Source organism: Quercus robur, chromosome 2, assembly GCF_932294415.1.
Source record: "Quercus robur chromosome 2, dhQueRobu3.1, whole genome shotgun sequence".
Lineage (NCBI taxonomy): Eukaryota > Viridiplantae > Streptophyta > Magnoliopsida > Fagales > Fagaceae > Quercus > Quercus robur.
In genome coordinates this window covers 56783103-56798241 of record NC_065535.1, presented here as the reverse complement: position 1 = coordinate 56798241, position 15139 = coordinate 56783103, and the positions used below count along the sequence as shown (strand labels likewise).

General features: G+C 33.2%; 1 protein-coding gene across 2 annotated transcripts; it reads left to right on the top strand.

The window, feature by feature from the left end:
* The first annotated feature begins 1942 nt into the window (after positions 1 to 1942).
* Positions 1943 to 13451, top strand: LOC126714126 (uncharacterized). Of its 2 annotated transcripts, none has more exons than XM_050414130.1 (7): positions 1943 to 2166; positions 3703 to 3773; positions 6011 to 6129; positions 6846 to 6979; positions 12495 to 12642; positions 12728 to 12887; positions 13093 to 13451. In XM_050414130.1, the coding sequence occupies exons 2-7, from the start codon at positions 3761 to 3763 to the stop codon at positions 13182 to 13184; spliced, it is 666 nt and encodes a 221-aa protein (XP_050270087.1). In that variant the 5' UTR covers positions 1943 to 2166; positions 3703 to 3760; the 3' UTR covers positions 13185 to 13451. The 2 variants fall into 2 exon arrangements, with proteins under 2 accessions (XP_050270087.1, XP_050270086.1); XM_050414129.1 differs by having other exon boundaries at positions 3687 to 3773.
* The last annotated feature ends 1688 nt before the right edge of the window (positions 13452 to 15139 follow it).

The following is a 15139-nucleotide window of genomic DNA, read 5'->3' as shown; positions in this document are numbered from 1 at the left end:
ATTTTTTTCCTTAAAATATATATTTTTAAAAATTTATTTAGCAAGAAAGTGAGTAGATGAAAAAAAAATGCTATTTGATTACCGAAACAATTGAATTTTAGCATGCAATAGGTTAGATTAATTATGTATTGCAGTAAAAATAACTAAATTTAATCCATTTTAAATTATATTTACTGTTACATCCTTTCAAATGAAGACGAAAAATTGATTATTGTTATTATTATTAAACTTTACAAAAATTTAAATGGAAATTAAGTTTAATTAAAATGGACAAAAATATATATTTTTATATCAAAAGGGGATGTAGCTCAAATGGTAGAGCATGGGGTACAAGTAACACAAGGAACGAGGATTGATTAATACTTTGCATCTCCATTAATTTTATTTTTTTCTTAAAATATAACATTTTTAAAATTATTTAAAAAGAATGCTGATCGATGAAAAAAAATACAAATTAATTTCCAGAACAAATAAATTTTAGCATCCAAATGTTAGATTAATTATGGATTGCAATAAAAATAACTAAAATTTATACCATTTAAATTATATTTACAATTACATCCTTTCAAAAGAAGTTGAAAAAGTTGATTATTGTTATTATTATTAAACTTTACAAAAATTTAAATATAAATTAAGTTTAATTAAAATGGACAAGAAATATATTTTTAAACTTAAAAGTGATTATTAACCATGATCACTTGGGTGTGTGTAAATGGGGTTGTTCATCTTTCTGGAAAAAAGAAGAAAAAGAATGGGGTTGTTCATGGTCAATGTCTTTACAAACGGTCTCAATGGCAAATTGCCTTTCTTACTAATAAGCAAAAAAAGAAAGAAGAAATTCATAAATACATAGATATGGAAAATTACATGATTACACTACAAAAAATTGCCAGCATAAATTGGGCCGACAATTATTCCAAAACACAATATACATTGCTTGTACTAAGAACATTCACATCAACCGCTCCATAATTTTAGCTAAACTAACAAAAATAAACCACACCTTTTTTTGATGAACAAACAAAACTACACTTTTACTACTTTAACATATAAACAAATGCATTAGCCTCGATATTTATTTCTCTACTCTATTTAGGTATTATTCTTCTCTCTAAAAATGGAGTAAATAATTTTTTCCTTTTCCACACCACTTCCACAGCAACACGGCAACTTCCTTTTCCCCACCCTTTCCATAGCAACACGACACTTGCCTTTTACAGCACCACCGGCCCACATTCACCGCCAATCACAAACATTGAACCACTGCAAACACCACCAAGCACCACCAATCACTGCAAACAATTTCAGCATCAGAAATCACAAACCCCACCCCCTTAACCAAAAACCCAGGCCTGCTGCACCCCTTTTCAAGAACCAAACCCAATCATGGTAAAACCCACCAACTATAATCTCTGGCGAAAGCCACCTTCAATCACCAAATCCACTCACACCACCTTCAATCACCAAGCCCCACTGAACCCAATCACCAGACCCACTCGTACCAATAAGCCCTATCACTCACTAAAACCATCAACTTTGTCCATGAGAGAGAGAACAAATAAAAAAAACAATTTAGTTTAGCTTTGGCGATGAGCAACTCTCGTTACTTCTGGCAAGGTGTTTTCGTACACTATTATTTATCCAAAACTTTAGCTATTTCTAGCATACATATGACGAGGCTGCTGCGAGTGCTCTAAAAAAGCCAAAAAGGAAAAAAAAAATCCAAGACATAAATGCAGCAACATTCATTGCTTTTACTCAAAAAGGAAAAACAAAATTCCACAACATTCTAATTGTTGACAATAGTGCAATGCCACGTGAACCTGACCTGTGAGCAACATATGAAATCTATCACATTCTTCTAAAAAAAAGAAAAAGAAAAAAAAAGAATCTATCACATTTTTCACATTAATATTAAGAAAAAAAAAAAAGAGCGAAAAGAAAAACCCTAATTTACACAAACTAAATCCACCGTTCTCTCTTTCTAACAATTTCCTCTCTTGTCTCGGAGACTCGGACTCGGGGTCTCTAGTCTTTTTAAATATTAAATTAAATAATAAATACTACAAATTAGAACTCCCCTTTTTCTTTTACCCTCCATCTCAAATTTTGGAATTTCCACAACAAAACAATTTCCTTCGATTTTCCCGGAATCCATTTTCCCAGGTATTCCGTCAATTTTCATGTCAGATTCCACTTCGCTTTTCTCCCTATATTATTAATTAGGGATTACATCCATTTTATAACAAAATTCACTTGTTCAAAATTTCTCAACCATAATTTTCTTTCCTTTTATCATATCATATAAAATAAACGAGCAGAGATTGTACAGTAAAAACTCTAGGTCGTTCGCAGAATCGTTGTTAGTCAAACAATTTTGTTAAATTGACCATAAAAAAGTGATTGATAGAGTTTATATTGCTTATGATTAAAAGTGTGTATTTTCATATGGGGTCTTCCATTTATGTATGTGATTATTGCTCTCTTTTATTGGGTCGTAATTTTTCTGAAGTTGATTGGTTTTAGTTAAATAGTACTATGTCCATTCCGCCGAAAACTGCTGTGTCTGTGCTTCTTTTGTATTACCACATGTATATATATATATATATATATATATATGTATTTATGAATGTGAATATGTTTGAGTTGATTTTGAAATAGAATATCAAAACTTGCTTTTCCTTATATTTAAAAGAAGTGAAATCAAATTTTAGTTTGTAAAAGTGTTAGATAGATTATTACATATCAATTAATTAATTATAGTTTCAGTAGTTCTTATTATCTATTATTATTTCTTTTGATTGGTAAGTTCCTAGTGGGTTTTGAACCCATGATCTCACCCGCCACCAGGCACTGGCAAGCGAAGAAGTTGCTAATTTAGATAGAGCTCATTGTCTCTTATGTCTATCATTAGGATTGAGATTCTTCATTTTCAAATTGTGGACATGAACACTCGACATTTTTGAATAAATACTGGATCAGCAGCTGATGACTCCCTTTATATACAATGTATGACTGTGCAATGTATATTGATGCATTATGATTCCTAGCCTGTATTAATGTATATTAGAAGCAATTAGAAACCCAAGCAGTTTTGCAGTACTGTCTATGCATGTTCTGTAGTCGCATATTCACCATAAATCCTCAACTATTTTCTTTGGCCATGTCAGAAGTCCAAAGTACTTAAAAACCCGTCAAGGTGCAGCCTAGTGGTTGGAGGCTTGGGATGAGCAGTAGACCCAGACGTCCTAGGTTCAATTCCAACTAGGAATTCCCCTGGATTACCTGATAGGCTGATACATGGTGCTAGTGGGTGGGGTTGTGTATTCGTGGTGTACTTCCTAGGTGTGGGTCTATGGGCCCTGCCTTAGTGAGGTTCCACGTCATTAAAATAAAATCTATGGCCACTTCTAGGCCCCCAACCAGAAATTATAGGATTACAAAGTCTCTCTAACTTAAGAAACATGAAGAAATTTCAAACATATATTAATGACCTAATTAAATACCGTGACACCAATTTTTGGGCCAAAAAAGCTTCTTTGTTATAAGTTGGTATTTCCTCAGTTAAGGTTATGCTGGAAAAATATTTAAGTTATTTCTGCTAGGTTGATGGCAGTTTACCATTGTTAACAGCTGACATTTGTGGAGTTCATTTTTAATTTAATTTAATTTTTTTTAATGTTTAGGTCTCTTTGTAAGCAGAATCAATCTTTGCAAGATAGTTGCTAATTTTTTTCTGAGAACTAAGTGACACGACAAGATGGAGGACTGGGGTAATTCTTTCTTTTCTGAATCTTAATTATGCCTACCATCGAGTTGGTGTACTATTGTAAATCGTAGCTCTTGGGATATATTTAAAATATTGAATTTGAAATGCTACTTTTTATTCATTAGAATTTTGATAAGTGGTTATATATTACTAGTGATTTAGATTCTTTTGGGTACTTTTTTGTCTGAGATTAAATTATATTATTATTAATTATTATGATTTATAGTTCTGTCAATTTCTTGGGTGCACTTCCCTTAATATAGATACAATTTTCTTGATTCTATGGGAAGTAGCTAGTGACCAAGGCTTAAGAAAAGCAATATAATTATGGTGATCAATGTTCTCCTAGGGGATCTCTTGGTACAGTTAGCTAAATATATACTTCCAATTTTATTTGTATAATTCCAAAGTAGTATAACTATATACATACAAAAAGAGTATAGTATAAATACAGTTGCTTTTATCAATTTATTGTTTATTTTTGTGGTTCTTGTTTTCTATTCCTTCTTATTTTCCCACAATTTATATATTGAGAGAGAAAAGGCAAGATGCTTGATTGTTAAACAAATAAGGCTAGATTTGTATTTTGATAATTCTTTGTTAGTTTGGACTATTGCTTGTCAAATGCTTTTTTTTATGAGCAATGATATTTTATTGAGAAATGATTACTTCATGAGCACATGTTATAGACACAAAGTAGTGTAAGAATTATAGAATAAAATTATATACAGAAAGTATAGTGACTCTACAAAGTCTGCAATTGGTTGCTATTGGTGAAACCCAACCCACAAGACCAACTGACCAACGATCTGATGAATTATGATTCTAATTGGACTATTGAAATTTCTGCATCTTCAAAAGTGTGGCAATTTTGTTCCCTCTTCAATCCTTGTTAAACATTATGGATCTAGATTGTAAATATCCAATGAATGTTTACCAAACCAATTCCTCCAATGAAACCGGAGATTAATTACCCTCTTTGTTAACACCCACTGAATCCCAAAAGCTTTAACAACAAAACTCTACATATCGAATGCAATATTGCAATGAATGAATAAATGGTATGTTATCTCCTCACTGCACAGAAACATACAGCACCACCCAGCTAAAATAAATCCTTTCATGATGAGATTATCTCAGGAAAGAATCTTCCCCCAAGTCATTGTCCAAACAAAGAAAGAAACTCTTTTTGGAGTCTTAACACACCCAATACTCTTCCAAGAGAAAGAGACTTTATTGGTACCTCATATGGTAGTGTAATATGAATGAACATCAAATCTGCCATCCCTGTTCAATCTGCACCACATTCTATTCTATCACAACCTTCTCTCGTAGAGATATTTGAGTGCAGGAGATTTAGGAATAATTTTTTTTAAGTAACTGAAGAAATTAAGATGTTAAAAAAAGTTAATGTTCCCCATGTACATAGGAAGTGTACTAGGGAAACTACAAAAATAATCTAAAGTTACATATATCTAGAAATTCCTCCTCACTAGAAAAAGAGTGACCACTTAGCAGCTATAGTCTGCTGTGAAAGTCTAGTGAATTTGAGATCCCAATACATAGTGCCATTATTCCATTGCATATAGTCCTCTTCAAAAGTTTTTTTTTTTTTTTTTTTTTTTTTAAATCTCATGCCCAATCATTAAAATCACTATGAAATCAAACATTCTAGCTCCATGTATCCCCATCTATCTATCTAACCAAAACCAAATATATTGATGCACTAAGAAGCATGGCCATAGACACGACAATGGACATGTGACATGGCGACACGGCAATTTAAAAAAAAAAAGTTAGGACACACTATGGTGACATGATAATTAATAATTAATAAATACATATTTTTAGGTATATTTTATTTATTTTGAAGCATATTTTATGTTTATTTAGCTTTACAAATAAATTATATCCATCAATATAACTAAAGAATGGATTTAAAGAAGTTTCGTTCATCTGCATGTGTTAATTGATTATTAATATTGTCTGCATTTGTACTTATCAAAAAAATAGTCTGCATTTGTGTGAAAGGGATTTAAAGAAGATGCATGCATTAACTGCAACGATAGTCAGTGTTGTTTCTAGCACTTGAGGGCATAATATTAGTGAAGTTTGTTTCTAATTTTTTTCCTTTATAATTTCTTGAGGTTTATTTTATTTTTTCTGTTGGAGTCTTTTTTGATAAGTTAGTTTTCCGGTGGAGTGCTATATTAATCTACAAAGGGGTATGTTTTGTTTCAGAGGATGACCAAAGTCCAGCTATCCCTACAAAGGAGCAGCCTAAAAATAAATGGGACGATGAAGACGTGGATGATGATGATGTAAAGGAATCATGGGAGGATGAAGATGAACCTACACCAGTATGATCGATGATTTAACTACGATCTCCTCGTATTTTCTTTTTTACCACACTTGTTGACTGGAATAGGGGACTGAGTATTGATTGATTGATTCATTAATAGATTTAGGACTGAGTATTTTCTTTTTTACCACATTTGTATTATTTGTTCTGGATTGAACAATTTGCAGAACCTCTGAGAACATTCTATTTGTATACAGATCCAGTTTATTTTTTGACATTTCTATTTGATAAGCTTAATTGAAAAAAGTTACATAATTTCTTGAAAATTGTTTTGCTGTTTTTGAGTTTGTTTTTGGAGGTAGCACATGGCTCATATTTGGGTTGCCTATTCCCGTGTTGTCTTCTGACTGCACCAGTGGTCTGGGCAAACCAATAAGTCCAGGTAACATGAACCTTAACAAAAAGATGTAAATGTTTTCTTTCTGTAGTCCGTTGTGGTGATTGCATAAATGCCCCTGCACATGTTGTTAATCGTTCATTTTGTATTAAAAGATGTTTTAGTTCTGAAACTTTCCAAAGAAATTTTTATTTCACTGTCAACTTGTTGGATGCATATGTTTTACTGGAACATGGATTAGAGTTTGCTATTATGCAGTCATGGTGTTAAGGAATAAGAACACTGTTATATGGAGTGACATGCCAATACCTCATGTTTATGGTGGTTTGCTTTGTTTATGTTAATGAAAAATTTATTTTCTATATGTGATGGACCAGGCACCTGAAACTAAACCTCCAGTTGAAAAGGCTCCAAAGAAACCCACAGTGAAAGCAACTGAAAAGAAAGGAAAAACTGTTGTAGTACAGGAAGAGCCACTAGATCCTGTAGCTGAGAAACTTCGCCAACAAAGGTAAAGGTTTAAATAATTAGTACTGCTAATAATGATTTTTTAAATCTTATTTTGGGTAGCAAATTAATTGTAGCCATGTCTATTTCTTATCTGATGAGTGGGAAATGGTTTCCGGAAAACCCTTCAAAATTATGGGGCGGCAATAAATATTATTTTTGTATACTCTCTGTCTTGAGCAGAAAATTGTGTTAAGGTTGCATTTCTTTTTTGTATCTAATGTTTGACTCAGATTTTTAGTAACTGGTGAGGCAAGTTGGTTTCCCTCATATGCTGCAACCTGCAAGTCTTATGAACAAACAGCATCAAGTTGATTTCTCTTGTGTGCACTAAAATTGTTAATATCTAGAAAACTATTAACTGAAACTGCATTGAGGTTTTGTTAAATTTGAAGCTAAGTTCACTACTGAACTGACCCTATGTGAGCTGATCACCCTATCTCAATAAATGATTTTCTTGATATTCATGTGTGAGCATTGAAGGCAATGTTGATGTTTGACATGTCAATGTGTTAGACATGGAAATGACTATCATGGATAATCAATGATATGGTGCCCATTGTCACATGAATTATTGGATTTTTATAATAATTTTGGACATATAATAAAATCATTAAAAATTTAGGATATTTAATAGGTTAGCAGTGTGAGCAAGAAATTAATCAGTGAGAAATATGAATCATGCATATGTATCATACAAAAGTAGAGTCACTTTTTTCTCTTGCATGTAATGTTATCCACCATTTAAGTGTAAGTAGAGAACTAGATTGTTTTGCTGCACTAATTCAAGGAAGATTTTAAAGATGTACGCCTTTATGGTTTTCATATTTCTTTGAATGGTTTTGATCTACAAATAATTCCACCAACCTATGTGAAAATGCTTAGACCCTAACAATGTAATTTGGTGGTGCCGTCATAGTTTATCCTGTAAAAGCATATATACTACTATCATTATTAATATCATTGTAGTGCCACTCTTGTCTACTTTAGAGGTTTTTGGCTAAGTGAATTCACCACTGAAGTTACATGGCTACTTATGATATTGTTAGGGATATTAGTCCTGTGGAGTGTTGACGTTGCTCAAATAAAATATCAGCGAATAGTTTAGAGGAAAAAAAACCCTAAAAAAGAAGAGGAAGAGCAAAAAAGCTTTACAGAATTCTTTAATAAAAGACTGTAGGTTTATGGACAAATTGGGTCCCTTTCAGCTGCTTAATCCACATCATTTGAGGTCTGCCTTTGTCATTTTTAGGATGAATTTTTCCCACCAGCTCTGAGCTCCAAGCGTTTAACTTTATCTTGGCTTTGAAGATCAGATTATGATGTTTATCTGTGTTCTGTGAAGCATTTGGCAGTATAACTTTGGAAGAGGGGTTGGGGGGTTTATCTTGGCTATGAAGATCAGATTATGATGTTTATCTGTGTTCTATGAAGCATTTGGCAGTATAACTTTGGAAGAGGGATTGGAGGATGGGTGGAGTAAAGACCATAGGTTGCTCTTTAAGGCATTGGTCTAGAAATTTCTTTCAGAAAGAAGGAAGAGTCCTATGCTTGAGTATTTAGGATGTAAGAAAATTGTTCATGGATTAAGGTCACTTCAATGGTTTGAAAAAAAAAAAGTTTCCAAGAAAGTCTGACAAGAACTTTCATATAGCATTGGTATCAAAATTTCAGAAGATGGTTATAATGACTGTTTGATGTTGTGGACTTCTATATAATTTAATTATCGTTAGAGTCATCTGATTTTGAATCTATTTTTGGATGTTTTAATCCGCCACTGTACTACTTTCTTTGTTGATTCTATGTTGAGTTCTTTTTTTTTTTTTTTTCTTTTTTTTTTTTTTCACTTTATTGTTTCTGATATGTCTGCTTAGTTATTCTGAATTTTATCAGTTTTGTTCTGAATGTGTCCACTTTCTGTATATGGTGGGAACTGCTTCCATTTTTGTTCTCCATCTGATTTTTATTGCATAGTCAACTTCCTCGTCTGAAATGTTTGTTCTCTAATTTGAATTATGGAGGGCATTAGTGCATTGCTTTAAGTAATCATGATGAAATGGGAATATCATGTTTAAGGCTACAACCGACTGTAAAATAGTATTTGAAATGTAAAGAATGAATATGCACCCTTCCACTGCATCTATTTTAGGGAGTCTTTACTTCATGAAAGCAATACAGAAGATTTGGGGATGGCCAGTGGAAATAAGTGTATTTTAATATGTTATATCTTAAAAACCTTATTTTAATTGGGAAAAGATGTACCGACATTGCATTAACTTTGATCCTTTATAATCACTTCTCAGTTTTTTTTATCGTTTCAATCATACACCCTGTATTTCATTTTAGATTTGATTCACACCCTTTCTGTTTTATAACTGTCAATAACAATTAACAGAGATGTAGTAAGTATAAGACTGATGATTTACTAACCAATTACGTCAGGCAGTGGCACTCCTTGCATCGTCATGCGGTGTCGTCATTGTCCCACTCATGCAATTGGGAAATAGCTTTGAATTGAAAAATCCATTTCTTACCAGTGGGTATAAGATCAAAATTGAAGAAATAGGTATGACTTGTTCTGGAAGCTGAAGCAATAAAAGCTGAAAATGAGAAAGGGTTTGAGGAAATGTTATATGAGAGATTCGGTTTTTGGTTGGAAAGTAGAGACGGTGAAAACATGTGAAAGGGATTCTGAGATCAAAGGAACAACGACCTCCTTTTGTCTTGCATAGGTGATGAAAACTCTCTATTTTATTTAATGTCTAAATTCTAATTTATATTTCCTTCAAATTATTTTAGATGTAACATATAATGGTACTCTTCTTAAGCTATATGTCACATGATGATTCTCACATGCATCATCTTTTTCAGTTGACTACTTTCTGGGCAAAAACCACTTTTTTCCCCCTTGCATGTTTATTGCAACTGGCAAGTCACAAGTGTCCACTGAAGTGGCTACACCACAACCACTTCTAATTATCCTCTTTTTAGCCAGTCTTCTGCTTTACCAGAAATGCTTCTACACTCAGAGTCACCAACCCACATCCAAAATATTAATAAGAAGAGACCATGATACTTATCAAAAAAAAGAGAAGAGACCATGATATAATTAAGATTGAAGGGGGCAAGGGGAAGGATAAAAGAGGGAGAAAATAAAGGCAGCGGTGGTGAGGGGTACTGAGAAGAATGAAAGAGGAGCTGAGGAGGTGTGGGGGAAGTAGGAAGTTATAAGAGATAAAATAAAGGGTGTGGGGGGAAGGTGGAGATGGGGATTGTGAATGGGTGATTGGAAATATGATCTGGAATGCCAATTGTCATTAAAATATTTGTCTTCCTCTCATTAGGCAACAATTTATATATTTGTATTGGTATAGTGATATAGTCTGGATTATTTATAATTTAATTAAGTTGTGATGTTGTAGGTTTTCAAACTTAATGTGACATCATTGAACAAACTACCTTTTAGCATCATTAATTTTCAAAACTACTTTTTAGATAATCACTTTAGAGAAACTCTTCAAAGTCAGACTAGTTTCCAAATTGGTCTTTCTCTATCTCTCTCTCATTTTGGGGGTGGGTGGGGGAGGACCAACTCCGGAAGGGACTATCTTTAAATTATATTTAGTCATTGCAACTTGAAGACTGATATTTTCTATTCGATGGTTTATCATGCCTTCTCCTTTATATTGAGAATTTCTTGTACTGTGTTGTGATGCAAACAATGGAGCTTTGGAAAGTATTATAGATGGAGGGTAGCTGATTGGTAAATGAGCTATATCTCAACTGGCTCTTTCTTCTCCTGTGATAATAAGATGAATGGTGAGGTAGTGGGTTCAAGGTTCATTGGGTGCGTAACATTATCAAAAAGAAAAAAGAAAGAAAGAGGAAAACTGATTGAAAGGTCAACATAGTCATTTGGAGAAATTCTCAGTTGTAACATGCTTAGGGGGCTGAAAACTACTCTTAGTTCATGTTCAATCTGTCTTTTATTTTAAGCGTGTCTAGGTAACTTTGTAGAGGGGCTTTTAGTGTGCTAGATTTGCTGTCTCATATCTGGGCTTTGTTTTTCGTTTTTTGTGCTAGTTTGTCAGTTTTTGTGTATTCTGGACCTTGTTGAAAGTCCTAGTTTTGTCATAGATAAGCTTATGAAGAAGGGATATTTTTTTCTTGCTTTCTGTGTGATGCATTTCTTTTGGGTGTAGTTTTCAAGTATTCTTAAACCAGTTTTGTCATAGATAAGATTATGAGGGGTTTTTTTTTGGGAAGTTGCTTGCTGTGTGATGCATCTCTTTTGGGTGTGATGCCCAAAACCTAGGTGTGAATCATGTGATGCTAAAGTGCATCCTTCTTTTCAGCTATTTTCTTCTCTGCAATTCTTAACAAGCTGTTGTTTTTATACAAACTACTTTTGATTAAGGCTATGAATCCACTCTCTCCTATGAGTTTTCTTGAGTTTATAGAGTTGTTAGAGGTGTTACGAGGTGGATGTTGAGGCTCAATTAGTCTGCCTTCTTTTAGTCAAACAGCTTTGAGGTTCTTGTAATCTTTGAATCGTTTACATCTTATTTGGCTCTCAATTTTTCATATGAAATCTTTGCAGCTCATTTTTGGGAAACAGTTGGTGCTGAAATCATAGGAGCATCTTGAATTTTAATTACAGCAGTACAACCCCTTTGATGTAGCTTGGGTGAAATCGAATGGGCTGGAAGTGTTAATTAAAACCAGGCTATGATTTTCTATAATTTGGATAAAAAGCTAGAATGTTTGGGGTTTATGATTTTCTAAAATTTCCTGCTTGGTTCACTTGAATTTTATCAACTTAGGCTCAATGGGAAAATAATAATTTTCCAAAGCTGACGTATATATACTGATTTGAAACTTTATTGACCTTTCAGTGATACCCATGGACTTTGGCTGGATTTTTTTCTCCAAGTTACTTGGGATTTAAGCTAAAATCCTTGTTATCATCAATTTACTTTATCCTGATTTAGTCCATAATTTAAACCTAAACCCAGTACTTGTCATGTCAATGCCTGGAGAATAACTTAAAAAAACCTCTAAACAAACTGAGACCACTAAACTGGACAAAAGAACAAAGTTGATAGCCTGGACTCTAAACTCTTTTGTCAGTGTTTGGCATCCAGAAGTGTCCCCCCAACAACCTTGTTTGTCATTCTGATCATAGTGCATAGTTGATGGTGGATGTTGTCCTCAGTTTTGAACAGTGTGCTTGATAAGTTTTTGCATCATGCTATAGGGTGCACATTGTCCTGTTTTAAATTAGGGGCTTGCCTGCATTTTTTTTCGTACTAAAGTTTGTTTTGGAGCAAAATCATTGAAAAACAAATGCAATTTATGATTTATTAGAATGGTTTGAATCCCTGCTAATTTGGGATTTGTGTATTGATCTTCATAGAAAATTAGTGTGGAGGCTTTTAAAAACTTAATAATAGGCAATTTTTTTATTTGTTTCTGGTATACTGAGAGGATGTTTACTGCAACTATATTGTCCGTGACAGGCTGGTGGAAGAAGCAGATTATAAATCTACCAAAGAACTTTTTGGTGAGAGAGGAGATGAGAAGACTCTTGATAATTTTATTCCCAAATCAGAAAGTGATTTCTTGGAATATGCAGAGCTCATATCACATAAACTGCGTCCATTTGAGGTGTGTTAAATTGTCTTCCTCTGTTTTGACCAAAGGACAATTGAATATCTTATGTTGTTAACATATGCTTGTGCTTCTGATGCAGAAAAGTTTCCATTATATTTCTTTACTTAAGGCTGTAATGAGACTGTCAATGACTGCTTTGAAAGCAGCAGATGCAAAAGATGTTGCATCTTCTGTCACGGCAATTGCAAATGAAAAGCTAAAAGCAGAGAAGGAAGCAAATGCTGGTAAAAAGAAGACAGGTATTTTTCTGTGTGCTCTGCCTTCCAGGATACTTCAAGAGGATCACACACGGGCTTGTAAATCCGTTGTGGTGGACTGATGTTGACATATATGTATTTATTAGATTTATTTCTCCATTGTTTCAGTTAGTGCTCTCAATTGTTCTGTAATGAAGAATTTATACCTCATCAGTATGTGTTTCTCAATTGTTTTTCTTGCCTGCAGGCTCTAAGAAAAAGCAGCTCCTTGTAGACAAGCCAGACGATGATTTGGTTGTGAATGGCTATGATGCTCTTGATGACTATGATTTCATGTGAATGTTTCGTTCTTGTCAGGAATGGGGTTCTGCTTTTAAAACAGTGGAGGGATAAGATCCTTCATCATCCCTTCCACAGATATTCATGAGTGTTATTGCTGTATCTGTTTAATAAGAGAATGTGTCTGATTGCCTTCTATTTTTTATGGTCAATTTTGTTAGTTTTGGACTATATTTGTCTGCATATACTATATGTTTGTGCTTTGCCTGAGTCATTGAAAATCTTGCGACTCTGTTGAAAGTAAAATTACTATTTATTGAGATTTTATTTATTTATTTAATTCCTTCAATATTGCATTATCAAATTTCTGAGCTAGGATAACTGTGATGCTTTTCGAAGGGGCTCATATAATAATGCATTATAAAATTAGGAAAATAAATATGCAAACAGGATCTTTATTTACATGGATGGTAAATTGCCACTGGTTATACCCTATGCAGAATATGATAGTTGCTTTATGGTCAAGGATAGAAGGCTAAGAAAGATGTATAAAAGTGGTAATTTGATTTTCATTTTCAAGGTACTATCAAACCCACTTATTTTGTTCCATTGATTATGGATGTGCCTTACTTGACACCCTATCGAGTTTAACAAATGAGAAATTATCTATTGAGCTAAAAACAATTTTTGAGAAAAAACCCTTAGAAATTAGCCAATGAAGCCATTGTTGTGAAGTAAATTAGCCAATATAGCCATTGTTGTGTATTGGGCTAGCGTTCTCTTGATGTTCTCTCTTTCAATGGTCACTTATTGAAAATGACTTCAGCCACAACTCTGCCTACTTTGGCTATAAAGCCAATAAAGCCATTGTTGTGAAGTAACTAGCCAATATAGCCATTGTTGTGAAGTAGTTTGCCCTTTCATTGTTATTGTTGGACTACTTTCCAACTCCCCTGTACCTCAAATTGATTTCTTTTGTTTTTTGGTTTGACCAGGTGTATGTCAGTTTAGTACTGTTCAGCCACAACTCCGCTGACTTTAGTTTGTTAATTCTAATGCACTATCCTTTTAACCAAAAAAAAAAGAAAAAGTTTAGTACTCTTTCGGCGTTTGAAATGAAATCAAAATAGGCTTGGGATGAGGATATTTCCCATACTAGTGTCCATTAAATTTTTTGTTTGTTTGCATGTTTGTCAATTACAATGAAATTAGCCAATCTCTACAATGAAATATTTTGGTACTCCTTTCCAAAAAAAAGAAATATTTTGGTACAATGGTATTACCGTATTCCTACATAAAATATAATATATCTAATGTAATATATAATTTGTATATTTGTAAATACTAAATAATGGATGATCTTAACATTATCATTAAAAAAAGAATTTCAGACATGAAATGTCTAGAAAATCTAACTATAAAATCAATCACCAACGTAAGAGATTTATTTATTTATTTTAGTGTAGTTAAGGATGTCATTCCATCGAGAAAAGGAAAAAAGGAAAAAAAGAACACGTCAAAAGCACCAATAATATATAAAAATATGATTGAAACTAGGTCAAAGAAAGTTTGGTAAAATTCAATAATTAAAATCACTAGGGTGTTAGGGTTTGTCAACCAATATTGTTAAGCATCCATTACCATTCCAATTTAGTACATAATCGGGTAAGTAAACACAAACTATTCGATTGGAAGATTTTGAAATAAGCTTTATTAATAAAACTCTTTTTGGTGGATTATATTCATCAATTATTCCAACAATTTAATCTTTAAAAAAAATATCTTTGCTAGAAAAACTCAAGAACATCACATACCCTAGAGACAATATGATGCAGTGTTATTGTAGAACTTAGGTTTAGTGGAAGAGTTGTAGTATTTGTGTGTTACAGATTCTGCTTTTACACGCCTATGTTGCATCAGTTGGTATCAGAGCCAGGTTAGGTTCCTACTATGGCACAAAGAGGAGTACGTGGGGGGAAAACCTGTTGCCATAGATGATGTGTATGAACGCGATG